Source organism: Schistocerca cancellata, chromosome 11 (assembly GCF_023864275.1).
Source record: "Schistocerca cancellata isolate TAMUIC-IGC-003103 chromosome 11, iqSchCanc2.1, whole genome shotgun sequence".
Classification (NCBI taxonomy): domain Eukaryota; kingdom Metazoa; phylum Arthropoda; class Insecta; order Orthoptera; family Acrididae; genus Schistocerca; species Schistocerca cancellata.
Genome location: NC_064636.1, coordinates 76,067,839 through 76,090,966, shown reverse-complemented (window position 1 = coordinate 76,090,966; position 23,128 = coordinate 76,067,839). Strand labels below are relative to the sequence as shown.

General features: G+C 42.5%; 1 protein-coding gene across 1 annotated transcript in view; it reads right to left on the bottom strand.

Moving 5' to 3' along the window:
* Positions 1-23,128, bottom strand: part of LOC126108781 (cation-dependent mannose-6-phosphate receptor-like) — a 124,289-nt gene that overhangs the window by 33,894 nt on the left and 67,267 nt on the right. Inside the window, exons 4-5 of the mRNA XM_049914132.1 lie at positions 19,468-19,583; positions 6,377-6,504 (exon numbers count right to left, since the gene is read on the bottom strand). Coding sequence (XP_049770089.1) covers positions 6,377-6,504; positions 19,468-19,583 — 244 coding nt within the window. The remainder of the gene's footprint in view (positions 1-6,376; positions 6,505-19,467; positions 19,584-23,128) is intronic.

Here is a 23,128-nt window from a genome sequence, read left to right as displayed (position 1 = left end):
GTACAATGTGGCAAGGATATGATGTCGCCAAGTCGTGTCGTATGCTTTATGTAAGTCAAAAAAGATGGCAATCAGGTGTTGGTGTCTGGAAAAGGCAGTTCGGATGGCAGACTCGATAGACACAAGATGATCAGTGGTAGAGCGACCCTGCCGGAAGCTGCCCTGAGCCAGCAAGCCACGTGACTCCCGGACGCAGCCCAACCGCCGACACACCATACAGTCCAGCAGCTTACAAAGAACATTGGTGACGCTGATGGGCCGATAGCTATCCACATCAAGTGGGTTTTTACCGCGTCTGAGCAACGGAATGACGGTGCTCTCCCGCCATTGCGACGGAAAGACGCCATCGCACCAGATCCGGTTGAAGATGGCGAGAAGATGTCGCTTGTAGTCAGATGAGAGATGTTTAATCGTCTGGCTGTGGATGCGATCAGGACCAGGAGCTGTGTCGGGGCAATGTGCAAGGGCACTGAGGAGCTCCCGCTCTGTAAATGGGCACTGCAGCGTGTAGTGAATGAGAGGACAGCCGCCATTTGAGTGTGCAAAAGGGTGTTGGGTAAGTCTCTGATGCAGAGGCTCGAGCAAAGTGCTCGGCAATCGCATTTGCGTCGTTACATAACTCGCCATTTATGGTAACACTAGGGATAGCTGTTGGGGCCTGGTGCCCGAAAAGACATTTGATCTTTGCCCAGACTAGGGAAGGTGATGTGTGGCACCCAATGGTGGAGACGTTTCTCTCCCAACACTCCTCCTTCCGTTGTTTGATAAGGTAGCGAACACGGGCACGGAGCCGTTTAAAGGCTATGAGGGTCTCCAGGGAAGGGTGCTTATGCCGCTGTAGAGCTCACCGACGCTCCTTAATTGCTTCTGTGACTTCCGGCGACCACCAAGGGACTGCCTTATGCCTCGGACACCCTAAAGAGCGAGGGATCGCGTTTTATGTTGCAGAAACAGTTTTGCTGGTCGTCTGCTCAACCGTCACATCGATGTTATGGTGTGGGGGAGATTCAGCGGTGACAGCAGAGGTGAAAGTTCCCCAGTCCACCTCGTTCAAAGCCCATCTGGGCAGGCGCCCGTGTGCCTGACGCTGGGGCAGTGACAGGAAGATGGGGAAGTGGTCACTACCACACAGGTCGTCAAGTGCTCTCCAGTGGATAGATGGGAGAAGTCCTGGGCTTCAAATTGATAAATCAATGGCCAAGTAACTACCACGAGCCACACTGAAATGTGTGGCGCCCCCACTATTTAAGAGGCAGAGGTCGAATTGTGACAGTAAAGTTTCGACATCTCTGCCACGGCCAGTAAGCACGGTATCACCCCACAAGGGGTTATGGGCATTAAAATCTCCCAGAAGTAGGAAAGGTTTAGGGAGTTGATCAATCAGTGCAGCCAATACATTCAGGGGTACTGCACCATCTGGAGGAAGATATACATTACAGACAGTTATTTCCTGTGTTGTCCTTATTCTGACAGCCACAGCTTCGAGAGGTGTTTGAAGGGGCACATGTTCACTACAGACCGAGTTTAGGACATAAACGCAAACTCCACCTGACACTCGATTATAGTCGTTACGGTTCTTGTAATATTCCTTATAGCCACAGAGGGCAGGGGTCCGCGTTGCTGGGAACCAGGTTTCCTGGAAGGCAATGAAAGCTTAACAGTTGCCATAGCTCAGCCAGGCGGTGGAAAAAAACCGCCGCAATTCCACTGGAGGATGACATCGTGAGACTGGGAAGGCAGGGAACATTCAATGAGACAGTTTACGCCTCAGAGTCACCTGCTGCCACCGATTTATTGCCTGAGCAGTCTATATCCATTGTGTCTGAGGGTCTGGTGCGATCTAGGTCCTCAGCGGATGCCAAAATCTCCACCCCATCCTCAGCCACAGAGCTTGTAGGTAGCAGCAGTGTGGGTGCCACTGCAATTTCCTTGGTCTTATGGGTTTTATTTTTGGATTTCTCTCACTGCTCCTTGGGTTTCCCTGGCTGCGAAGACTTCACTGGCTCAGTCTCCGGGACTGAGGATGAGAGTGAAGCCCTACGACCAGCTGCTTTTGGGCCCTTCAGCCACTGGCGGGTGTCGTCTTTCCCACTAGAAGAAACCTGGGAAGGGAGTGACCCAAGGGAACCCTTCATAGTGAGAGAAGCCGAAGAAGACTTATGCTTCTCTGGCTTAGAAGTGGGGATGGACATCCCCGATGTTTGGGGGGCGGGGTGGGGGGGTGTTGCTCCCAAAGTAGGTGGTGCAGGAGCAACAGGGAGGAAAATGTCCCCCACCATCAAGGCGGCAGGTGTAGTCTTCCGGCTCTGATAGGTGACCTTGGTTGGTGGAGCTGATGGTGCCAGAACTGTTGTAGTGGCGATGTAAGACGATGTCATACGCACAGGATGCAGGCGTTGAAATTTCTCTTAGCCTCAGTGTAGGCCAGTTTGTCAAAGATTTTCCTTTCTTTCTGGAGAAACCTGCAGTCAGGCGAGCAAGGCGAATGGTGCTCTCTGCAGTTGAGACAGATGGGAAGCGGGGCACACGAAGTATGGGATGTGACGGGTGTTTGCAATCCGGCATGTGACGCTGGAAGTACAGCGGGAAGCAACTTCCAGCACTGAAGGCACCACATCGGGGGAGGGATATAGGGCTTTACATCACACCGGTAGACCATCACCTTGACCTTCTCAAGCAAAGTATCACCCTCAAAGGGCAAGATGAAGGCACCGGTGGCAACCTGATTATACTTCAGACCCCGGTGGACATGCCGGATGAAATGTACACCTCGCTGCTCTAAACTGGCACGCAGCTCATCGTCGACTGCAAAAGAAGGTCTCTGTGAAATATGATACCCTGGACTGTATTTAAGCTCTTATGGGGTGTGATGGTTACAGAAACATCCCCCAGCTTAAGCAAGTAACTCCTGTGACTGGGCAGAGGATGCTGTTTCGATCAAGACTGACCCAGATATCATTTTGGACGAGCCCTCCACCTCCCCGAACTCGTCCTCTAAATACTCAACAAAAAACTGAGGCTTCATTGTCATGAAAGATTCCCCGTTAGCTCTCAAATACCCAAGGTACCGGGGTGAATAAGATCTGCTGCCATCCTTAGCGTGACGTTCCTCCCACGGTGTGGCCAGGGAGGGGAACGATTTGGGGTGGTACTTCTGTGCGTTGAATTGAGCTCGTGATCGCTTAGAGACTGCTGGTGTTTCACCACCGGCAAGATATGACGGACTACGCTTCATCGTGTGTCATTCTCCCTTATGCCACCCACTCTGACCAGGGGCCCTCCCCACGGGCGCCATTCAGCCGCAGCAAAGGCCACCTGGCAGGATGGCCATTGCTGGGAGTCCCAATGCCCCAGGGGCTTATGGGCATCTACCCCTCGGCATATGTGTGGAGTTAATGGCGCAGGTATCAGCAGAACGCTTTGTGTACAGGGGCTACAACCAACAGGGTACATGGTGGCCCCACAATAACTGACTGGCTACTGTGCTGGATATCAGGTGCAATGAAGTCCACGGTCATCATCGACGCAGAAATCGACACTGCACAGTGCACGGTGCAAAACGCACCCAGGAAGGTGTCCTCGCCCAAGAGATGGGGAATGGGCAGGACTGCAATGCGACAACGAGAAAGTGGGCTAAAGATCTCAATGCGCAATGGACACGATGCATCTTGTAAGGTCCCCTTCCCCAATTGGCTCGCTCTTTGGGAAAATTTTGAAGAATGGAGGTAAAAACCTCCAGGGGACCATCACATAAAGTCCGAAACGTGTGAAACTCCTTTTAGTCGCCTCGTACAACAGGCCTATTCTAACCCCCGGACCCACATGGGGAGGGGGGGGGGGGGGGGGGGGGGGTCGCTAAATGTTCTCCATAACTACATACACTTCTCTCTCACTACATGACAGAAAAAAATGTCACATTCAGATTTTTTTCATTCTTTTAAAGCAAGTGGCTCCACCCACCTGTTATTGATGTTGTAACGTACATACTCTTCATGTGAAATATGGTAAATTACAACAAAAGGACATCAATTAAAGCATACAAATACAGCTACATTAGGGTCTAACTTGTAAGGCAGCTATAAAAGCAAGATAAAGCATACATATATTGTTATCAAGGACCCTGCAATATCTCATACGCCTCCCCTCTTGATGGCAGGAATGGATTGGTCATTAGGTACTCAGTTTGTCACTGACATAATTTTTTTTTATGAAGAAATTTTTATCCCTGGCTTTCTCTGGGTGGGAGGGACTTTTTGACTGGTGGAGAGGGTGTGGTGGGGATGGGTGAGGTTGCCTCGCCTAAATTATTCACCACTAATCCCTATTTGTTTTATGTTTAAAGCAAGTAGCTGCACCTCCTTTGTACCATCAATATAAGTAATTTTTGGGAAGAAGTAGAGTTCCAATAAAAATATGTTTTAACATCATATGTAACTCTCAAATTTTCTGGCAAATGAAGTATTTCACTGAACTGCCATTTCTAGTAAGCTGTGCTGCATCTTTTTACTAAGTACTGATGCAAGCAAATTATTACTGTCACATTAAAAGTGAGCATGACAAAGTTATATTTGGGGATGTGGTGGGGGGCAGAAACTAACAGAAGGTAACAAGTTGGCCATCAGCAGAACCAAACTCTAATTCTGCACCTGCTTCAAGGGTATGCACTGTAATGTAATAGAAATAGATCCCCAGTACTAGTGCACAACACATCCTTTTTGTATACTTCACAGTATGTAATATCTTTCATTGTGCCATTTTATATCTACCTTTGTGCTAATTCCTACCACAGTTATTATCCATTGTCTAGTGCTATTTAGAATAACTAAATTCATTTAAATAAAGAGTTTGTTACACTATTTCATTTATGAAGTTATGGTAGTTTCGAATTTCATGTATGGAACATCCATAATTTATTAAAAAACTAATGTCTCATCATTCAAGTGACACACTTTTGTAAAATTAATGAATGGAAAGTTCTATAAAACTATTATGTAATGTTATGAGCCATTACTAAAACTAAATACTTCAGTATATAACAATATTTAACATGTTCATAAAATAATTGGTTCTACCTAATAATAAAACTTCAGCATTGACATATTTGGAAATGACAGCAATTAAAATAATTAAGCACATTAGCATCAATTTGCATACTTATATAGAAATTGTTAGATTTATTTTACAAAATTCAGCACAAACAATTACTTAACAAAGCTATTACTTGAAAACATACTTCTATCTACATCTACACGGATACTCTGCAAATCACAATTCTCTATTATTCCAATCTCGTACAGCGTGCGAGCTCTGATTTCCCTTATTTTATCGTGGTGATCATTTCTCCCTATGTAGGTCAGTGTCAACAAAATATTTTCGCATTCGAAGGAGAAAGTTGGTGAGAAGATTCCGTCACAACGAAAAATGCCTTTCTTTTAATGATGTCCAGCCCAAACCCTGTATCATTTCTGTGACACCCTCTCCCATATTTCACGATAATACAAAACGTGCTGCCTCTCGTTGAACTTTTTCGATGTACTCCATCAGTCCTATCTGGTAAGGATCCCACACCGCGCAACAGTATTCTAAAAGATGATGGACAAGCGTAGTGTAGGCAGTCTCCTTAGTAGGTCTGTTATATTTTCTAAGTGTCCTGCCAATAAAAGGCTGTCTTTGGTTAGCCTTCCTCACAACATTTTCTATGTGTTCCTTCCAATTTAAGTTGTTTGTAATTGTAATACCTAGGTATTTTGTTGAATTTACAGCTTTTAGATTAGACTGTTTTATAGTGTAACCGAATTTCTTATTTATTTGTATTAATCTAAAAAGCAGATTCAAATAATACCCAAGTTTATTGATGATATTGCATAATCTTATACAAGCGACTGGATGTCTTTTTGGGTATTCACTAAAAAGAGTCGAACTGTGAGGCAGCGGACGGGCTATTCAGTTTGGTAAAAAAGGATAACGTTAAAATGAGCTGATTCATTACTTTCCGTTACACAAAATCCTCAACATCAAACAAGGATATGAATCACTCCAATGTATAAACGGGACTTCTACAGCAGAAGTAATTAATGTTTAAATACGTCTGACAATTCTTGAAACCTCTTATTCGATCAGATGAGTATCGGAGTATTAGTAACTCTTTCCCACTCCAAAGTTCAATTTATCATTTTGCAAGAACTACAATATCAGACTGAATACTGGAAATAATTAAATTTAATTAACTGAAATTTCTTATTTAATTCTCCTGTATCAATGTGTGAAAAAACACACTGGGAAAAATAGTGGCAGCAATGCTGGAGGTCCACATTTTGGAGAATACTCCTCATAAATTTTTCTTCTGGCCACAGCCTTGATACTCGAGGATACTCACAGTATGCAGAAGACGGAGCCGTGGCTGAGCCCAGGCACGATTTTCTGATGTGGTGACACGCAAGACTGCGGCGTCCGTAACTCCATCGTCAGCGTGCAGTTATCGGCCTGCACCACGCTCAGGGATTCCTGCACAGAACAATTTACCCTTCACTACTTATAGTTAGCAATCAATACTTCCAACTAGTGAAGAAGTTGATACCATGTGGCAAGTATGGAAATTTTTCATAACGACTGCTCACATTTTGTCATTCATTATTCAATATGATGTGAAAGTACACATTATCAGGCTCAGAAGTATATATTATTATTATTATTATTAATATTATTTAAAATTTGCTATATGAATTAATCACTCTGGAAAACTGACATAATAGAGGTACTGTTTAACGATGTATTCAAACTGTGTATTTCGACAGCAACCATTGTAAAATGTTAATACCTAAACAACATTCTGTGAAAATGTTAGAGATCATCATTACATTATTAAACTACAATTCAACATCAATCAGAAGAAATAGTTAATAGAATATCATTTTTAAATCCATGCTCAATGCACACCAACTAACATCTTAATTACACAACTGGCCATTAAAATTGCTACACCACGAAGATGACGTGCTACAGCCGTGAAATTTAACCGACAGGAAGAAGATGCTGTGATATGCAAATGATTAGCTTTTCAGAGCATTCACACAAAGTTGGCGCTGGTGGCAACACCTACAACGTGCTGACATGAGGAAAGTTTCCAAACAATATCTCATACATAAGCAGCAGTTGACCGGCATTGCCTGGTGAAACGTTGTTGTGACGCCTCGTGTAAGGAGCAGAAATGCGTACCATCATGTTTCCGACTTTGATAAAGGTCGGATTGTAGCCTATCGCAACTGCGGTTTATCGTATCACAACAATGCTGCTCCCGTTGGTCGAGATCCAATGACTGTTAGCAGAATATGGAATCGGTGGCTTCAGGAGGGTAATACGGAACGCCGTACTGGATGCCAACGGCTTCATATCACTAGCAGTCAAGATGACAGGCATCTTATCTGCACGGCTGTAAAGGATCGTGCAGCCACGTCTCGATCCCTGATTCAACAGATGGGGACGTTTGCAAGACGACAACCATCTGCACGAACAGTTCGACGACGTTTGCAGCAGCACGGACTATCAGCTCGGAGACCGTGGATGCGGTTACCCTTGAGCTGCATCACAGACAGGAGCGCCTGCTATGGTGTACTTTACTATGAACCTGGGTGCACAAATGGCAAAACGTCATTTTTTCGAATGAATCCAGGTTCTGTTTACAGCATCACGATGGTCGCATCCGTGTTTGGCGACAACACGTAGAATGCACATTGGAAGCGTGTATTCGTCATCGCCATACTGGCGTATCACCCAGTGTAATGGTATGGGGTGCCATCGGTTACAAGTCTCGGTCACCTCTTGTTCGCATTGACGGCACTTTGAACAGTGAACGTTACATTTCAGATGTGTTACGACCCGTGGCTCTAGCCTTCATTCGATCCCTGCGAAACCCTACATTTCAGCAGAATAATGCACGACCGCATGTTGCAGGTCCTGTACGGTCTTTCTGGATACAGAAAATGTTCGACTGCTGCCCTGGCCAGCACATTCACCAGATCTCTCACCAACTGAAAATGTCTGGTCAGTGGTGGCCGAGCAACACCCATAAGTTAAGGACTTCATTTAAAATTAATTACTTTCAGCAATACTATTCGATAAAATTGTACCTAGTGATATCCGTTTGCTTCCTATTCTGAACAAATCACCTGAAAATCTCAAACTTTTCATAAATGTCAAATAATAATAATTATCATTATTACTTTGAACCAACTGCGTGGTGGCATAAGAATAGGATCATCTGGATCAGGGACAGCTTGAAACTAAACGCTCTGGGGAAGAGCCACCCCAGAAGGTGTTTTAAATTACTTTTTCCAATAATGTACTACAGAATTTAAATTATCAGGAAGAGATTAGAGTATTTCTCATTCGGATTTAAATAATGACTGCCAATTTTTTTAAGTCTGTTGATACCGACAGATTTTTTCCAGACAGACAGCAGCTAGTTTTACGGCAAGATGCATCCTCACTTTCGGCACATCGGACCTTGCTGCCAGTCGGTAGCACTGTTGCGTTTACACTGCAGCTTTACCGCTTGACAAGAGTAATTACCCTGCAGCAGTTCACATAGCACGCCAAATGCAGAGCCAGTCGAGTGACCTCGGACAAGCCAATGAATCGAGGCTCAAGTTTCAGGACGCACGGCGACAGTCGCAGTGGAAAACACAAACCGTCTGAGAAGGATCATAACGGGCAGTGGGGGGGATCGGTGACGGTGCAGGTTAAATAGACCAATAAGATGCAGTGGTTTATCACCACCAGGTGGTGCCGGTGAGCAGTGGTGTGGCAGCTTAAATGCACCCTTAATGCTGCACCTCGGGATACGAGTTAAGCTATGTTTAGCAGAGGTTTGGGGCATGGCTCCTATGGAGAACAGCTCTTTAAAGGCTTCCACAGCAGGCTAAACTATTTGTGCCTCTGGAAAATGACAATACAGGGTGTACATGAAGTACGGAATCACTTTCAATTATTTATAGCACAAGAATCAAACATTGTATAGATATCATACATATGTCATTTTGAAAAGAAACAATTCAAATTGGAGCTAGTGCAGAAGCTCAAAGATGACAACAAACACAAGCATTCTGAATTTTGTTTGCAGTTGCAACAATTGAATGAGGATGGTGATGGCGTTGTTGATCACTTAATTTTTAGCAACGAAGCCACTTTTCACACTAATGGGAAAGTGAACAGGCATAATTGGCGAATCTGGGGTACAAAGCATCCACACAAACGCATTGAATTTGAGCACGATTCCCCAAACGTAAATTCCTTTGTGCCTTGAGCACTGTCACTGGATGCTCCTACTTGGACATGTTGCAGCAATGGCTGATGCCTCAAATGCAATCGGTCTCTCCATCCATCTTTCATCGTGAAGGTCGTAGGTATCTCAACACAGAGATGCTGCATTAATGGATCGGCCTTGCTACAGAAGGGGAAAGCTGTTTCACGAAATGGGCTCCCCGATCACCAGATCTCACTCCGTGTGATTTTTTTCTGTGGGGACACATTAAAGATCTGGTGTATGTACCACCTCTACCACATGATGTAGCAGAGCACCGGGAGAGAATACGGGAAGCGACTGCCGCAGTCGACGATGCCGTGCTGGGACGGGTACGGCAATAATTCGATTACCTTATTGACGTCTGCTAGGTCACCGAATGCTTGTAAAAAAAATTCAGTTTCTCTTCAAATATGTATGACATCTGTACAATGTTTAGTTCTTGTGCAACAAATAATTGAAAGTGTTCCCAGACTTTATGTACACCCTGTACTATGAAAACGAAAGGCTACTCACCACAGAGCAGAGATGTTGCGTTGCAGATAGGCACAACAAAAAGACTGGCAAACATGCAAGCTTTCAGCCAAAAAGGCCTTCATCTGTATTAGACACACACACACACATTATCTAGACCTTTTTGGCCAAAAAGCTTACTTGTTTGATAGTCGTTTTGTTGTGCCTATTTGCGATTCAATGTGTCTGCTATATGGTGCGTAGCAATCTTCCTTTTTGTAATACTGTCATTACTCCGTCCTGGATATTGCATTGTTTGTTTGTGCCTATGGGAGTCATACCACCCTCCACACAATTTTAACATTCGTTTTCGATGGAGAGGAACTAAGAGTGGCTGAATCTTCACTTTCGAATGCCTACCACTCTACCTCTTTATCCTGCTTTTACTAGTCATTAACTGTTGCTCGATATTAATGATTCCATGGTGTCAAAGATACTTCTGTATTTCTGGCACTGGTCATTTGGATCCACTGCAGTGAACACAGGCTAAGTGTCTTCTAAGAGTGCAGCAGAATCTGTATCTTAAGTGTCCCCACATACTGAGAATTTCAAAAAGACTGCACACAATAAGGGCATGAAATGTTTTGTTACTTTCTGTAGTTACCATGTTCCTCACTTGCTAATGGTGTTTACTTGATAAATTGTGTTACTTGCATGTTTCTTTGTGTTATTATTTTATATGTATTTTGGAGATTTTGACAATGTATGTTGGATACAAAAAGTAACACCCCTGCCTGAGTTATCAAACATTGGATCAGTATAGCCTACGCAATTTGCACATTAATTTAAAAAGAGAGAGGTTTTTCAGCGGTTTCAAAGTTTATGACATCATATATTCCAAACACTGTGTTGTACAACAACATAATTTTGCAGGTACATTCATTGGTATACATGGATGTCGTCTGCTAACTCTGTTGTGAATAGAGTTAATAGTACAGCAGTGATAAACTGTCATGTCTGAAGCTGAAGTTTTACTGCAAGAACGGTGTAAATGTAGTAAACAATTATCCTGTGTGTGCCGTCAGTGAGAAAAAGTTTCATAAATGTTTGATATCGTGTGTAATGTTTGTTGCTAAGTGAACTCATTTTCAAATACTAGATGGATATAGCCTGTGTAGTTTGTCCATTTTGACTTAAGGTGAACCAAGACATGTACATAGTTTGTAACTTTAATACTTGTCGTATTGTGTTAAACCTACAACTTAAATTCATACCTCGTAAGGAGTAGATTGTGACATCATTTTAAATATGACCAATAATTATATAAAATACACAAGAAGCAGTGTTTGTTACCCCTGGAAGAACTTACATTGGCAACCTGCAATTGGAATTGAGTGACTGTTTTCGCCACTCAGTAATACAGACCACCATACACAGGTATCCTGATCCACATCACTCACACACACACACACACACACACACACACACACAGAAAAGAAAGAAAGAGAGAGAGAGAGAGAGAGAGAGAGAGAGAGAGATTTGGGGGGGGGGGGGGAGAAGAGTGGTGGTGGTGGTGGCGGTGGTGGTGGTGGTGAGGGAGGGGGAGGGGTGGGCAGTGAGTCATTACGTCTCTCTGGAACTTGACAATCTTGCCACACTGGTATCAGATTCACAGACTTCCCCAATGTGGAAACCATAAGTCGCAACTGATCTGTGTCATTAGCTTTGCACTATGTGACTGTATTTCAATTAAAATTTAGTCTGTGAACGATATTTTGGTGGGCCAGCTATCAGCCAATAGCAGTTCTTTCTCGAGTTGAGCACCACATGCTCACTGTGTTGCCTGTCACATTTTGTACTTCCCCACCACACCACCGATCGCCCAGCACGACTGCAGTTAACAAAAAACTTGGCGAAACGAGCCCACTTATCACTATAACACTTCACTCACCTCTGGCTTGAACGCATGCATTGATCGCACCACCAATCGCCCGACATGAGCACACTTAACAAAGAAAAATGAGCCCACTTATCACTATAACACTTCACTTGCCTCCGGCTTGAACGCATGCAGACAAAGTAACCTCTGGCGTGCCACAGGGGAGTGTTATGGAACCATTGCTTTTCACAATATATATAAATGACCTAGTAGATAGTGTCGGAAGTTCCGTGTGGATTTTCGCGGATGATGCTGTAGTATACAGAGAAGTTGCAGCATTAGAAAATTACAGCGAAATCCAGGAAGATCTGCAGTGGATAGGCACTTGGTGCAGGGAGTGGCAACTGACCCTTAACATAGACAAATGTAATGTATTGCAAATACGTAGAAAGAAGGACCCTTTGTTGTATGACTATATGATAGCGGAACAAACACTGGTAGCAGTTACTTCAGTAAAATATCTGGGAGTATGCGTGCGGAACGATTTGAAGTGGAATGATCACATAAAATTAAATGTTGGTAAGGTGGGTGGCCAGGTTAAGATTCATTGGGAGAGTCCTTAGAAAATGTAGTCCATCAACAAAGGAGGTGGCTTATAAAACACTCGTTCGACCTATACTTGAGTATTGCTCATCAGTGTGGGATCCGTACCAGGTCGGGTTGACAGAGGAGGTAGAGAAGATCCAAAGAAGAGTGGCGCATTTCATCACAGGGTTATTTGGTAAGCGTGATAGCGTTACCGAGATGTTTAGCAAACTCAAGTGGCAGACTCTGCAAGAGAGGCACTCTGCATCGCGGTGTAGCTCGCTGTCCAGGTTTCGAGTGGGTGCGTTTCTGGATGAGGTATCGAAAATATTGCTTCCCCCTACTTATACCTCCCAAGGAGATAACGAATGTAAAATTAGAGAGATTCGAGCGCGAACGGAGGCTTTCTGGCAGTCGTTCTTCCCGCGAACCGTACGTGACTGGAACAGGAAAGGGAGGTAATGACAGTGGCACGTAAAGTGACCTCTGCCACACACCGTTGGGTTGCTTGTGGAGTAGAAATGTAGATGTAGATGTAGACTGCACCACCAATCAATTGACACGAGCGCAGTTAACAAAGAACTTGGCAAAATGAGCCCACGTATCACCATAACCCTTCAATCCCCTCCGGCTTGAACACATGCACTGACTGCACCACTGATCGCGTGACATGAGCGCAGTTAACAAAGAACTTGGCAAAATGAGCCCACTTATCACTACAACACTTCACTCCTCTCCAGCTCGTACGCACGCATTGATTCGGTTCAGAAGGATGTCGTATTACCGTTGCAGCCTCTCCTGAAGCAACCTGTAATAAATGGTCCTTCCTATCCAAGACACTGCCACTGGGACGAATGTCTGAACTGGTCCCACACAGGTTCAACTGGGGACTAACCTGGGGAGCTCGCTGTCCACAGGTGTACCTCAACATCACGTAGTCAGTTCATACAGACACACGTCACCTGTGAACGATCGCCATCCTCTCGAAAAATGACATTCCAATAATGTCGCACGAGAGGTAACGTGTGACAACTCGACACGTCTGTGACGTACCGTTGAGCCATCTGAGTTTTCACGATCACTACCAGCTGATCTGAAGTCATACCTGACAGGACCCACCACTGTGATGCAGAGAGTAACGATGCTGTACCTCTCTGGAACATTAGAAGACTGGATCCTCTCCCCAGATCACTGCCACACTAGTCGATGACGGTCATCGGCTGACAGTTCAGAGCCGCAATTCGTTGCTGAACGTACTGCAAAACAATTCATCTGCCGTTCACTCTTTCCACTTTCCAGTCACCACTACAAACACAATCACTTGTGCTGTGGTGCTAACGGCACCCTACACACGGGATGGCAATTCCCCAGGCCAGCTCCTGATAGTCGCGCCAATGGTGCAGGATGACACAATGTTGCACGCAGTCCACTACTTGCTCTCAGATCACAGAGACAGATGTATCAGGGCCAGAATGTGCTCTGTGCGCAATATGGCAATCCTCCATTGTGGTCGTCAGACTGTGACGTCTCGATTGTCCTCTGTGTCGACGTACTGTGTTGCTACACTACCTGAAAAACTGGGGGGGGGGGGGGGGGGGGGGGGGGGCGGCAGCACACATTCAACACTGACTACTTTAAATGATGTAGCAGACAGGTGCACATTTGCATTTCACAGTTCTTTACTTTCACTGTTCACAACCCCCCAATAACACACAGTTATATGGCTAGTGCACTATTGTTTAACTTTTGATAACCTTCATTAATAGTTTGCAGGGAAACATCAACATACTGCTACAATAGTTTGCTGTTGAACATCTACAAGCAGTTAAAACCTAACCACACATTTCACAGTTATTGTAGAATGATACGGTACATATTGAACAGACACTTTCATTGTTTTAACACACGGCCTAATTGTGTAACACTTATTTCACAGTTAATTTGATGCACTGTTGTTGTTCTAACCAATATAGGTTCCTCGTCTGAAACTCAGCTATGGTCTGAATGTCTCAGGACCAAAAATCGGGCTCTTATATATCAGCACAATAATAGGCACTGAAACTACACATTGTTTGATGTTTCATTTACAGAAATTACAATTAAAACATAACTCATTAAATTAACTGAATACATCAAAAAATTCCATCTTTTTAACAGTTTCTTCTATTACGAGAGTTAAGGCAAATTATTTGTTTAAATGATGAAATTAACAGATATCATTACGCAAACAATACTTTTGACAACTGTTAATTACTTTGGAATTAATTAAGGGCTGGCTTTGCTCACATGTTTTCAAATATAAATTAATAGTTGTTTCTCTAAATGTTTATAATTAGTACAGAATTTATATTTGTTTATAAGTCAGCAATAGAGTTTGAGATACGAAACAATTACCGATTTCAACCTATAACAAAGACATTAATTAGGAATAGTCAAAATAAATTAGAAAATCAATTACATACATAAAACTAAGCACAAAATTAGATCTGATGGTATATTCTTTAAGACTAAGGGCCAACCTTTCTCTTTTATGAAAATGCAGATTATACTCATGTATGTTAATGGTAATAAGTAAGACATGAAAAAATGAATTCCAAGGAGGCAGATGGCAAAACAAGAGTGGAAGTAAAAATATCCCAGCTTGCTTCGTCACAAGAAGTGCCTGACCGGAATCTTGGTGAGTAGTGTGCCTGCCCCACATTCCCGTGCAGTTCAACATGGGACCAGTGTCACATCCAAATGCCCCACAAATCTGGATATTCCAGAATTCAACCGACCCACAAAATGGAGACCCACAACGAGTCCCTTTCAAACTGTTGGATGCTGATAACGCTGTCTCACACGAGTATGCAGCACCTCCATGTTCTCCACGGTGATCACTAGTCATCTGTCGCTGTTCGTGCCCTACCGGGCCTGGTAACAACATTAAACATGAGCAACACTCGTGCATCCTGGTGGCTGTTCTATCTGTCACAGAGAATTACAACTCAAATCATTAACATACCCACTGATGGTCTGAACGTGTACAAAGTTACATTGACATCTGACTGTGTTGCCTGAGTGCTTTAGTTTTTTTCTCAGGCAGTGTAACTTCTGAATAATTTTTTTTAAATTTTAATTACTGGTTGTGGAAATGTAAATTAAAATTTGATACAGACATACAAAACGCTTAACTTAAAAAATTACATAAATAATTCTGATCAATCTCTAGAAATAAAAAAGATTGTTTTGTAAATAAAACTGCTTTTTCCTGCTGCTAGTAGCAGGAAAAGGCAGTTTTATTTACAAAACAAGTATTTATATGCTTGCTGCGGAGGATGGCCACACAAGCAAACTTGTTAAAAAAGATTGTATTTCCAGTATGAAATTTTGTATTTCTGCACAAAATTTTAATTTACTGTAAACACACATGATTAGTGACTCATATTTCTATTTGTTAATTTATAAAGAACTTAAATAAAAGGAAAAAGGGGTTTCCACTAGCGAGATACCAATTCATGTGTTTATAATTACTAGACTTCTAGCCTACTACGTTATTTAGTTCCAAATATGTCCCACTAAACAGTGCTCAAAAATCTTCTAACCCACAAAGGTAACTTTTTTCGCGTTCCCTTGTGAATTGCACTGTACTGATTTGTGGGGAGAGGGGTGGGGGTTTGGACACACACACACACACACACACACACACACACACACACACACACACACACAGACAGAGAGAGAGAGAGAGAGAGAGAGAGAGAGAGAGAGAGAGATGTTGGGTGGGGGGAGCTATCCACAAGTTGTTGTTGTTGTTGTTGTGGTCTTCAGTCCTGAGACTGGTTTGATGCAGCTCTCCATGCTACTCTATCCTGTGCAAGCTTCTTCATCTCCCAGTACCTACTGCAACCTACATCCTTCTGAATCTGCTTAGTGTATTCATCTCTTGGTCTCCCTCTACGATTTTTACCCTCCACACTGCCCTCCAATGCTAGATTTGTGATCCCTTGATGCCTCAAAACATGTCCTACCAACCGATCCCTTCTTCTAGTCAAGTTGTGCCAAGTTGTGCTCTTCTCCCCAATCCTATTCAATACCTCCTCATTAGTTACGTGATCTACCCACCTTATCTTCAGCATTCTTCTGTAGCACCACATTTCGAAAGCTTCTATTCTCTTCTTGTCCAAACTAGTTATCGTCCATGTTTCACTTCCATACATGGCTACACTCCATACAAATACTTTCAGAAACGACTTCCTGACACTTAAATCTATACTCAATGTTAACAAATTCCTCTTCTTGAGAAACGCTTTCCTTGCCTCTGCCAGTCTACATTTTATATCCTCTCTACTTCGACCATCATCAGTTATTTTGCTCCCCAAATAGCAAAACTCCTTTACTACTTTAAGTGTCTCATTTCCTAATCTAATTCCCTCAGCATCACCCGACTTAATTTGACTACATTCCATTATCCTCGTTTTGCTTTTATTGATGTTCATCTTATATCCTCCTTTCAAGACACTGTCCATTCCGTTCAACTGCTCTTCCAAGTCCTTTGCTGTCTCTGACAGAATTACAATGTCATCGGCGAACCTCAAAGTTTTTACTTCTTCTCCATGAATATTAATACCTACTCCGAATTTTTCTTTTGTTTCCTTTACTGCTTGCTCAATATACAGATTGAATAACATCGGGGAGAGGCTACAACCCTGTCTTACTCCTTTCCCAACCACTGCTTCCCTTTCATGCCCCTCGACTCTTATAACTGCCATCTGGTTTCTGTACAAACTGTAAATAGCCTTTCGCTCCCTGTATTTTACCCCTGCCACCTTCAGAATTTGAAAGAGAGTATTGCAGTTAACATTGTCAAAAGCTTTCTCTAAGTCTACAAATGCAAGAAACGTAGGTTAGCCTTTTCTTAATCTTTCTTCTAAGATAAGTCGTAAGGTCAGTATTGCCTCACGTGTTCCAACATTTCTACGGAATCCAAACTGATCTTCCCCAAGGGCCCTATAAAATCCTTCTTCAGCATTTCCTTGGCATCATCCATTGTTCAATGGCAATATTTTCCTGTAAGCTATGGCACCATCAATGAACATTCTTACAGTCTCACTGATCCTATCCGATAAAACATTTATGCAAATAAGGTAAGGAAAGTTATGCAAGTCTATAAATAATTTAGGAGTAAAGCAGAAACTCACCAAATCTTAGAGGCATTGAGTTGTTGACAGGCACATGAAAAAGAATGAAACCTTTGCTGCGAATGGACGGAAACACACACACACACACACACACACACACACACACACACACAAACGTATATACAAGTGTGTGTGTGTGTGTTTGTTTTCCATCTGCCCAAAACTAAAGGTTTCATTTTTTGCTGGCCTGTTAAGAACTCAGAACTTCCACGACTGTGTGCTGGGAATTAATGCCTTCCAATTTTTTATTCTATTCTCAATAGACGTTCAAATGTGTGTGAATGCCTAAGGGACCAACCTGCTGAGGTCATCGGTCCCTACACTTACACACTATTTAAACTAACTTATGCCACGAAAAAGACACACACACACACACACACACACACACACACACACACACGCCTGAGGGAGGACTTGAAACTCCAGCTGGAGGGGTCGTGCAATCCATGACATGGTGCCTCAAACTGCACGGCCACTCCGCACGGCACTCTGGTCTCAATATCGATAGAGGTATTGTATGTCATTCATATTACTCAGTCAGTTTTCCTGCTCTGCTGATGGAAGTTACAACCCTCTGTCGTTAGAGGGATCCGAATTGTAGCTTTGAACATGGCGCTGTGTAACATTACTATTTCCGTGTACTGTGAGACCCTCAGAAAACTCAAAATACAAATTCAAGGAGTTCGTCTATACACTGAGCACCCTCTCCTTCAGCACGATACAGCCAGACCACAAACGAGCACTGTGACACCTGCAACAATCCGACACCTCTGGTTCATTGTCGTCGATCTTCCTCCTTACAGGCCCGACTTGACCACATATGATTTTCATCTGTTTCAAGGACCTCTGATAGTGATGAAGAGTTGCAAGCAGAGATGAGGTTGTGGCTCCATCAATAAAGTCAAACATCCTACAGTGATGGTATCAACAGACTAGTATCTTGCTGGGAGAAATTTGTTTCTCCCCATGGTCACTATGTCGAGAAATAAATATGTAGATATGAGGAACAAAGATGTACAACATTAATAAAGTTTGAGTTTTCATACAGAAAATTCAGAGGCATTACTTTTTGACACACCTTTACACTATTCAGTGAGTTGTCTCCTTTACTCCTAAATTTTTTTGGAATAGTTTGTTGTATATACAAGTCTGTTCAGAAAATAACCAAACTTCATTATTTTTAAATCTATTATTAATTTTAGGTTCTGCACGCTTACCCTGTTCCCAGACCTTTCCCACCACTTTTTCCATTCTGCAGGCAGTCCTGAATAACTTAATTCAAGGGCGCCTTTAATGTCTGTGACAAATTTGCTTTGATGTCATCAATACTCTGAACATGGCATCCTTTCAGCATAGATTTTAATTTCAGGAATGAGAAGAAATCACAAGGAGCCACGTCTTGTGAGTAAGGAGGCGGTGGGAGGACTGTCACTTGATTTTTAGCACCAAACTGACAGACTTGAGCATGCAGACATATTGCGCATTGTCGGGGTGCAAAAGTCACGAGTTGTGTCATCACAATTTTGGCCTCTTTTAGCAGATTTTTAACATAATCATCGCAAAATGGTAAATCGATAACCTGTGTGCATCATATTATTGTTTTCCTAAATACGTGAGTCATAAGTTGAAGTGGACGACCTTCCCGGCCGAGGCTGATCTCCAACTGACTGTTGACTATATTTGCATCATTTCCATAAACTTGTTTCAAAAGTTGAAACATTTCTATATAGTTTTACCCAGTTCCACACAAAATTTTTTGTAGCATCATTGCTCCAGAAAATTGTACATATCAAAAATCACCACTAACACTTAAACACATTGTACTCAAATAACAATATCACAAAAAGTGAGCAACATACCAACACTTGAAAACCACGATTACAAAGGAAGTAATGTGTAAGGTAGTCCTGCCAACTCCATGTCACTATAAATTTCCATTTATGTGTAATTCAAAATGTTCAGTTATTTTCTGAACAGATGCCGTACTGAGATAGTTGATATGCCGTAGTGAGTGCAGAAAAGCTGTTTCTCTGGTAGTGGGATCCAGGACGGGGGCTCGCAAGCAGCCTCACCTGAGTGTCGCACACAATGACGAGCGAAGTACTGCGGCTTCCCGAAGCGCCGTTGGCGCAGCTCGCGTTGGGCACGTAGCTGTCCCCTCCGTGGTACTGCAGCAGCGTCCAGTGCTCTGTCAACAGTACGTCTCAGTATGCACGTGTAACTTGAAACAAAGCCGTTTAGAGAGTCTTAACACTTGCTCTGCTACCACTCCTACAGAAAATAAGTGCTATTATTTATCTTTTTCACAATTCACTTTTGGAAAACAACTACCTCTTAAATACCAAAATGTCTTCCCAGGTTATTTTTTCCAAAAAGTAAGTAGTGTTCAGCTGTTAAAAAATATCAGCAATTTGTTTTTATTTGCATTTTATTACAGAAAAATCTACACACCTTAAACTTCTTTTGACATGTTCACCAAGAGAATTAAGGCACAAGTCATATCTCAGCACTAATAGTAACGTACCCACTTTGTAGAATTTGGCCACTTGCGACGTGAAACAGTTTTTAGAAAATCACCAAACAGTTTTATGTTTCCAGATGTAGGTGTTTTATGTAGACAACCAGTTTCAGCGTCTCATTAGTGCCATCTTCAGGTCCCTATGCACTCCACATACAGAGAATTGGATAAATCGATGTACGCATAATTTGAACCATCAATACCCAGAATAACAACTTCTGAAAACATATGGCTGTTTTGTGATTTTTCTTTGGTAAATACAAGGTGTACAACTTTGCTTCCGCCGTTTTTCCCAATATTTGAGGCTTTAATGAAACAAATTGGTTACACATGTATCATTCAAAGTATTTTCCATCACTGTCCACTACTTTCTCCCATATTTCGGGCAGTGTACGAATCCTGTATCGAAAAAATTGTTCGTCTTTTGAAGCAATCCACGAATCGATCCAATTTGTGACTTGTGCATGAAATCGTAAGTGTTGGTCAGCCAGGCCATGCAGCATTGATCTAAACAGGTGATAGTCAGTGGGAGCAATGTCTGGAGAATACGGCGGTTGGGGTAGGACTTCCCATTTTAACGTTTCCAAGTACGAATTGACCTCTTTTGCAATGTGGGATCGAGCGCTGTCATGCTGCAAAATCACTTTACTGTGCCTCTCGCTGTATTGCAGCCGTTTGTCTTTAAATTCTCTGCCCAAATGCATTAATTGCATTCGATAATGAGCACCTGCGATTGTTTCACTTGGTTTTAACACCTCACAGTACACGACATCGAGCTGGTCCCACCAAACGCAGAGCACGATCTTGGAGCCGTGAATATTCGGTTTGGCCGTCGACGTGGTAGCATGGCCAGGATATCCCCACAATTTTTGGCATTTAGGGTTATCGTAATGGAACCCATTTTTCATTCCCGGTCACAATGCAATGTAGGAATCCTTTCCATTTTTGCCTCTGAAGCAACTGTTCACAAACACACAAACGCCGTTCAACGTCTCTAGGTTTCCCAATCTCCTTCTTTCTGAATCATGCCCATAGCCTTGAGATGTTTTGAAATGGCTTGCTGTGTCACTCCTACTAATCCTGCCAATTCTTCTTGAGTTTGATGCAAGTCTTCACTTGGCAATGTCTCCGATTCTGCAGCTTCATAAACATTCTTTCTTCCACCACTACGCGCTGATCAACGACGTTAAAATCACCGTTCTTGAAGTGTTGAAACCACTCACGACACATTCTTCCACTAATAGCATCCTTACCATACGTACTTGATAGCATTCTATGAGGCTCAGCCACTGTTTTCTTCATATTGAAACAAAACAGTAACACCTCCCACAAATGATGAGAATTGGGCCCATAAAGTGACATTTTCAATTGAGAACAACTTTATGATGCAAACACAAATCGACTAATGTTTGAATGATGTTATGTTGACCGAGTTCCAAGCTAACCGCCTGATATCTGTGATCTGCTTCTTTCAATCGCTACTTACTGTTGTCGCCACCTACTGGCAAACAGCAGAAGCAAAGTTGTACACCTTTTATCTGACTGGCCACTGTACCATATCCACGGTGGAGCAACAGAGACTGAACCAGTTTTGGACATTTACCTTGATCTCCTCGTCACTTGCAAACTGCTGACCAACAACAAATTTCTTGAAGTCAGAAAAAAATAAAAGTGAGATGTCCAGACTGTAAGTAGAGTAACAACATTTTTCCTAGTGAAATGAATCAAAGCATTGCTGCTGTTACACCTGCAGCATGTGGTCTCTCACTCACTGTCGTGTTGAATCACAATATAAGTCAGTAGTCCACATCTATTGTTCTGTATCATGCACCATAATTCGTTCAATGTCTCATAGTAAATTGTAGTGCTGATTGGTGTTGTGCCTCGTTCCAACCAATCCACTAACAAAATTCGCCGGGAGTCCCGAATCACAGTGTACACGATTCTCTTAAGAATAAGGTGGCTTTGCTCGCTCGGGTTTCGACGAACTAGTGTGCTGCCATTCCAATGGTTGTCTTTTCGATTCAAGTGTCTCAAAATAAAAGCATCTCTCATTGCATGTGAAAATTTTTTTCAAAAAATCAATTTCTTCTGTTGCATAACACTGCAGTAACTCCACGGCTGCTCCATGCATTTCCGTTTTTGAACGTCAATTTGTGTTTTCAGTACACACCGTGCTCACAACTTTTTGTACTGCCAAGCATTCAGTTGCAATTTCATGTAATGGAGATCATGAAATGTTTTGAAAATGCATTGAAAATCAGAAATCATTACTCACCTGTTGGAACAAATTTGTTCATTGATTCAGAGCATAAATTCTTTAGTGATCAATGACAGGCATTCACTACTTTCCTCGTTGTGTGGACATTTTGCCTTCCTTCATTAAACATCTGAAACCATGTTTGCACCATACCTTCAATCATCACGTTCTCTCAGTAAGTTTCAATTATCTGACAATAACCTCATTAGCTCGAACATTTCTTGCAATAGGAAACTTGATAACATCTCTCACTTCAAAGGTCACAGGCTGATCAATTGTTTTAAACATGATTACCAACAAACAATGACTTAAGACATTAATTTAATGAAATAAAATGACTACACTGCTTTGTTCTTGAGTTAGGATGTAACTACTCACGTGTGACCACGTGCAGTCAGATGCGTGGGAGATATGCGAAAATGGTACTTATTTTCTGGGTCAGTTTTGCATTATTTATCATTGGCTGAGAAATTTTCAGAGCAAAGGAACCTTGTTTAGAAAATATCACTGTTCCCAAAGCTCGAAGAAATTCTGACACTGTTGATAAACTTTAGCTGGAATGTGCAACTGATACGAAATTTAGGTAAAGGACGCTTTAAAAGTGTTCCAGTTTTAAATTGCGTAGTATACTTTTGCTGAGCACAACATTGTACGCCATTTCGGTTTCCATAAAGATTGAAATTGTTGCTTCAATCTGAATTTCTCTCATTTCTTAATTTTGTGGCCAATTGTGGAGTAGTGTACTATTGAGCAGTGTACGCTAATTGTGAAAACACTTTTTAGAATGGAGAAAATTGTCCAGCGACTGTGAGATGTCACTGCACGATTCTAGGGTGCAACGAAGCACCGAATGAATTAACAGTTCGCAGATGTACAGTAAAGATCGATGAAACTACTTCAACAGTGAATGTTAAAGGCTTCTTGGCATCCTCGTTCTGTTGAATTCGTGCAAAAC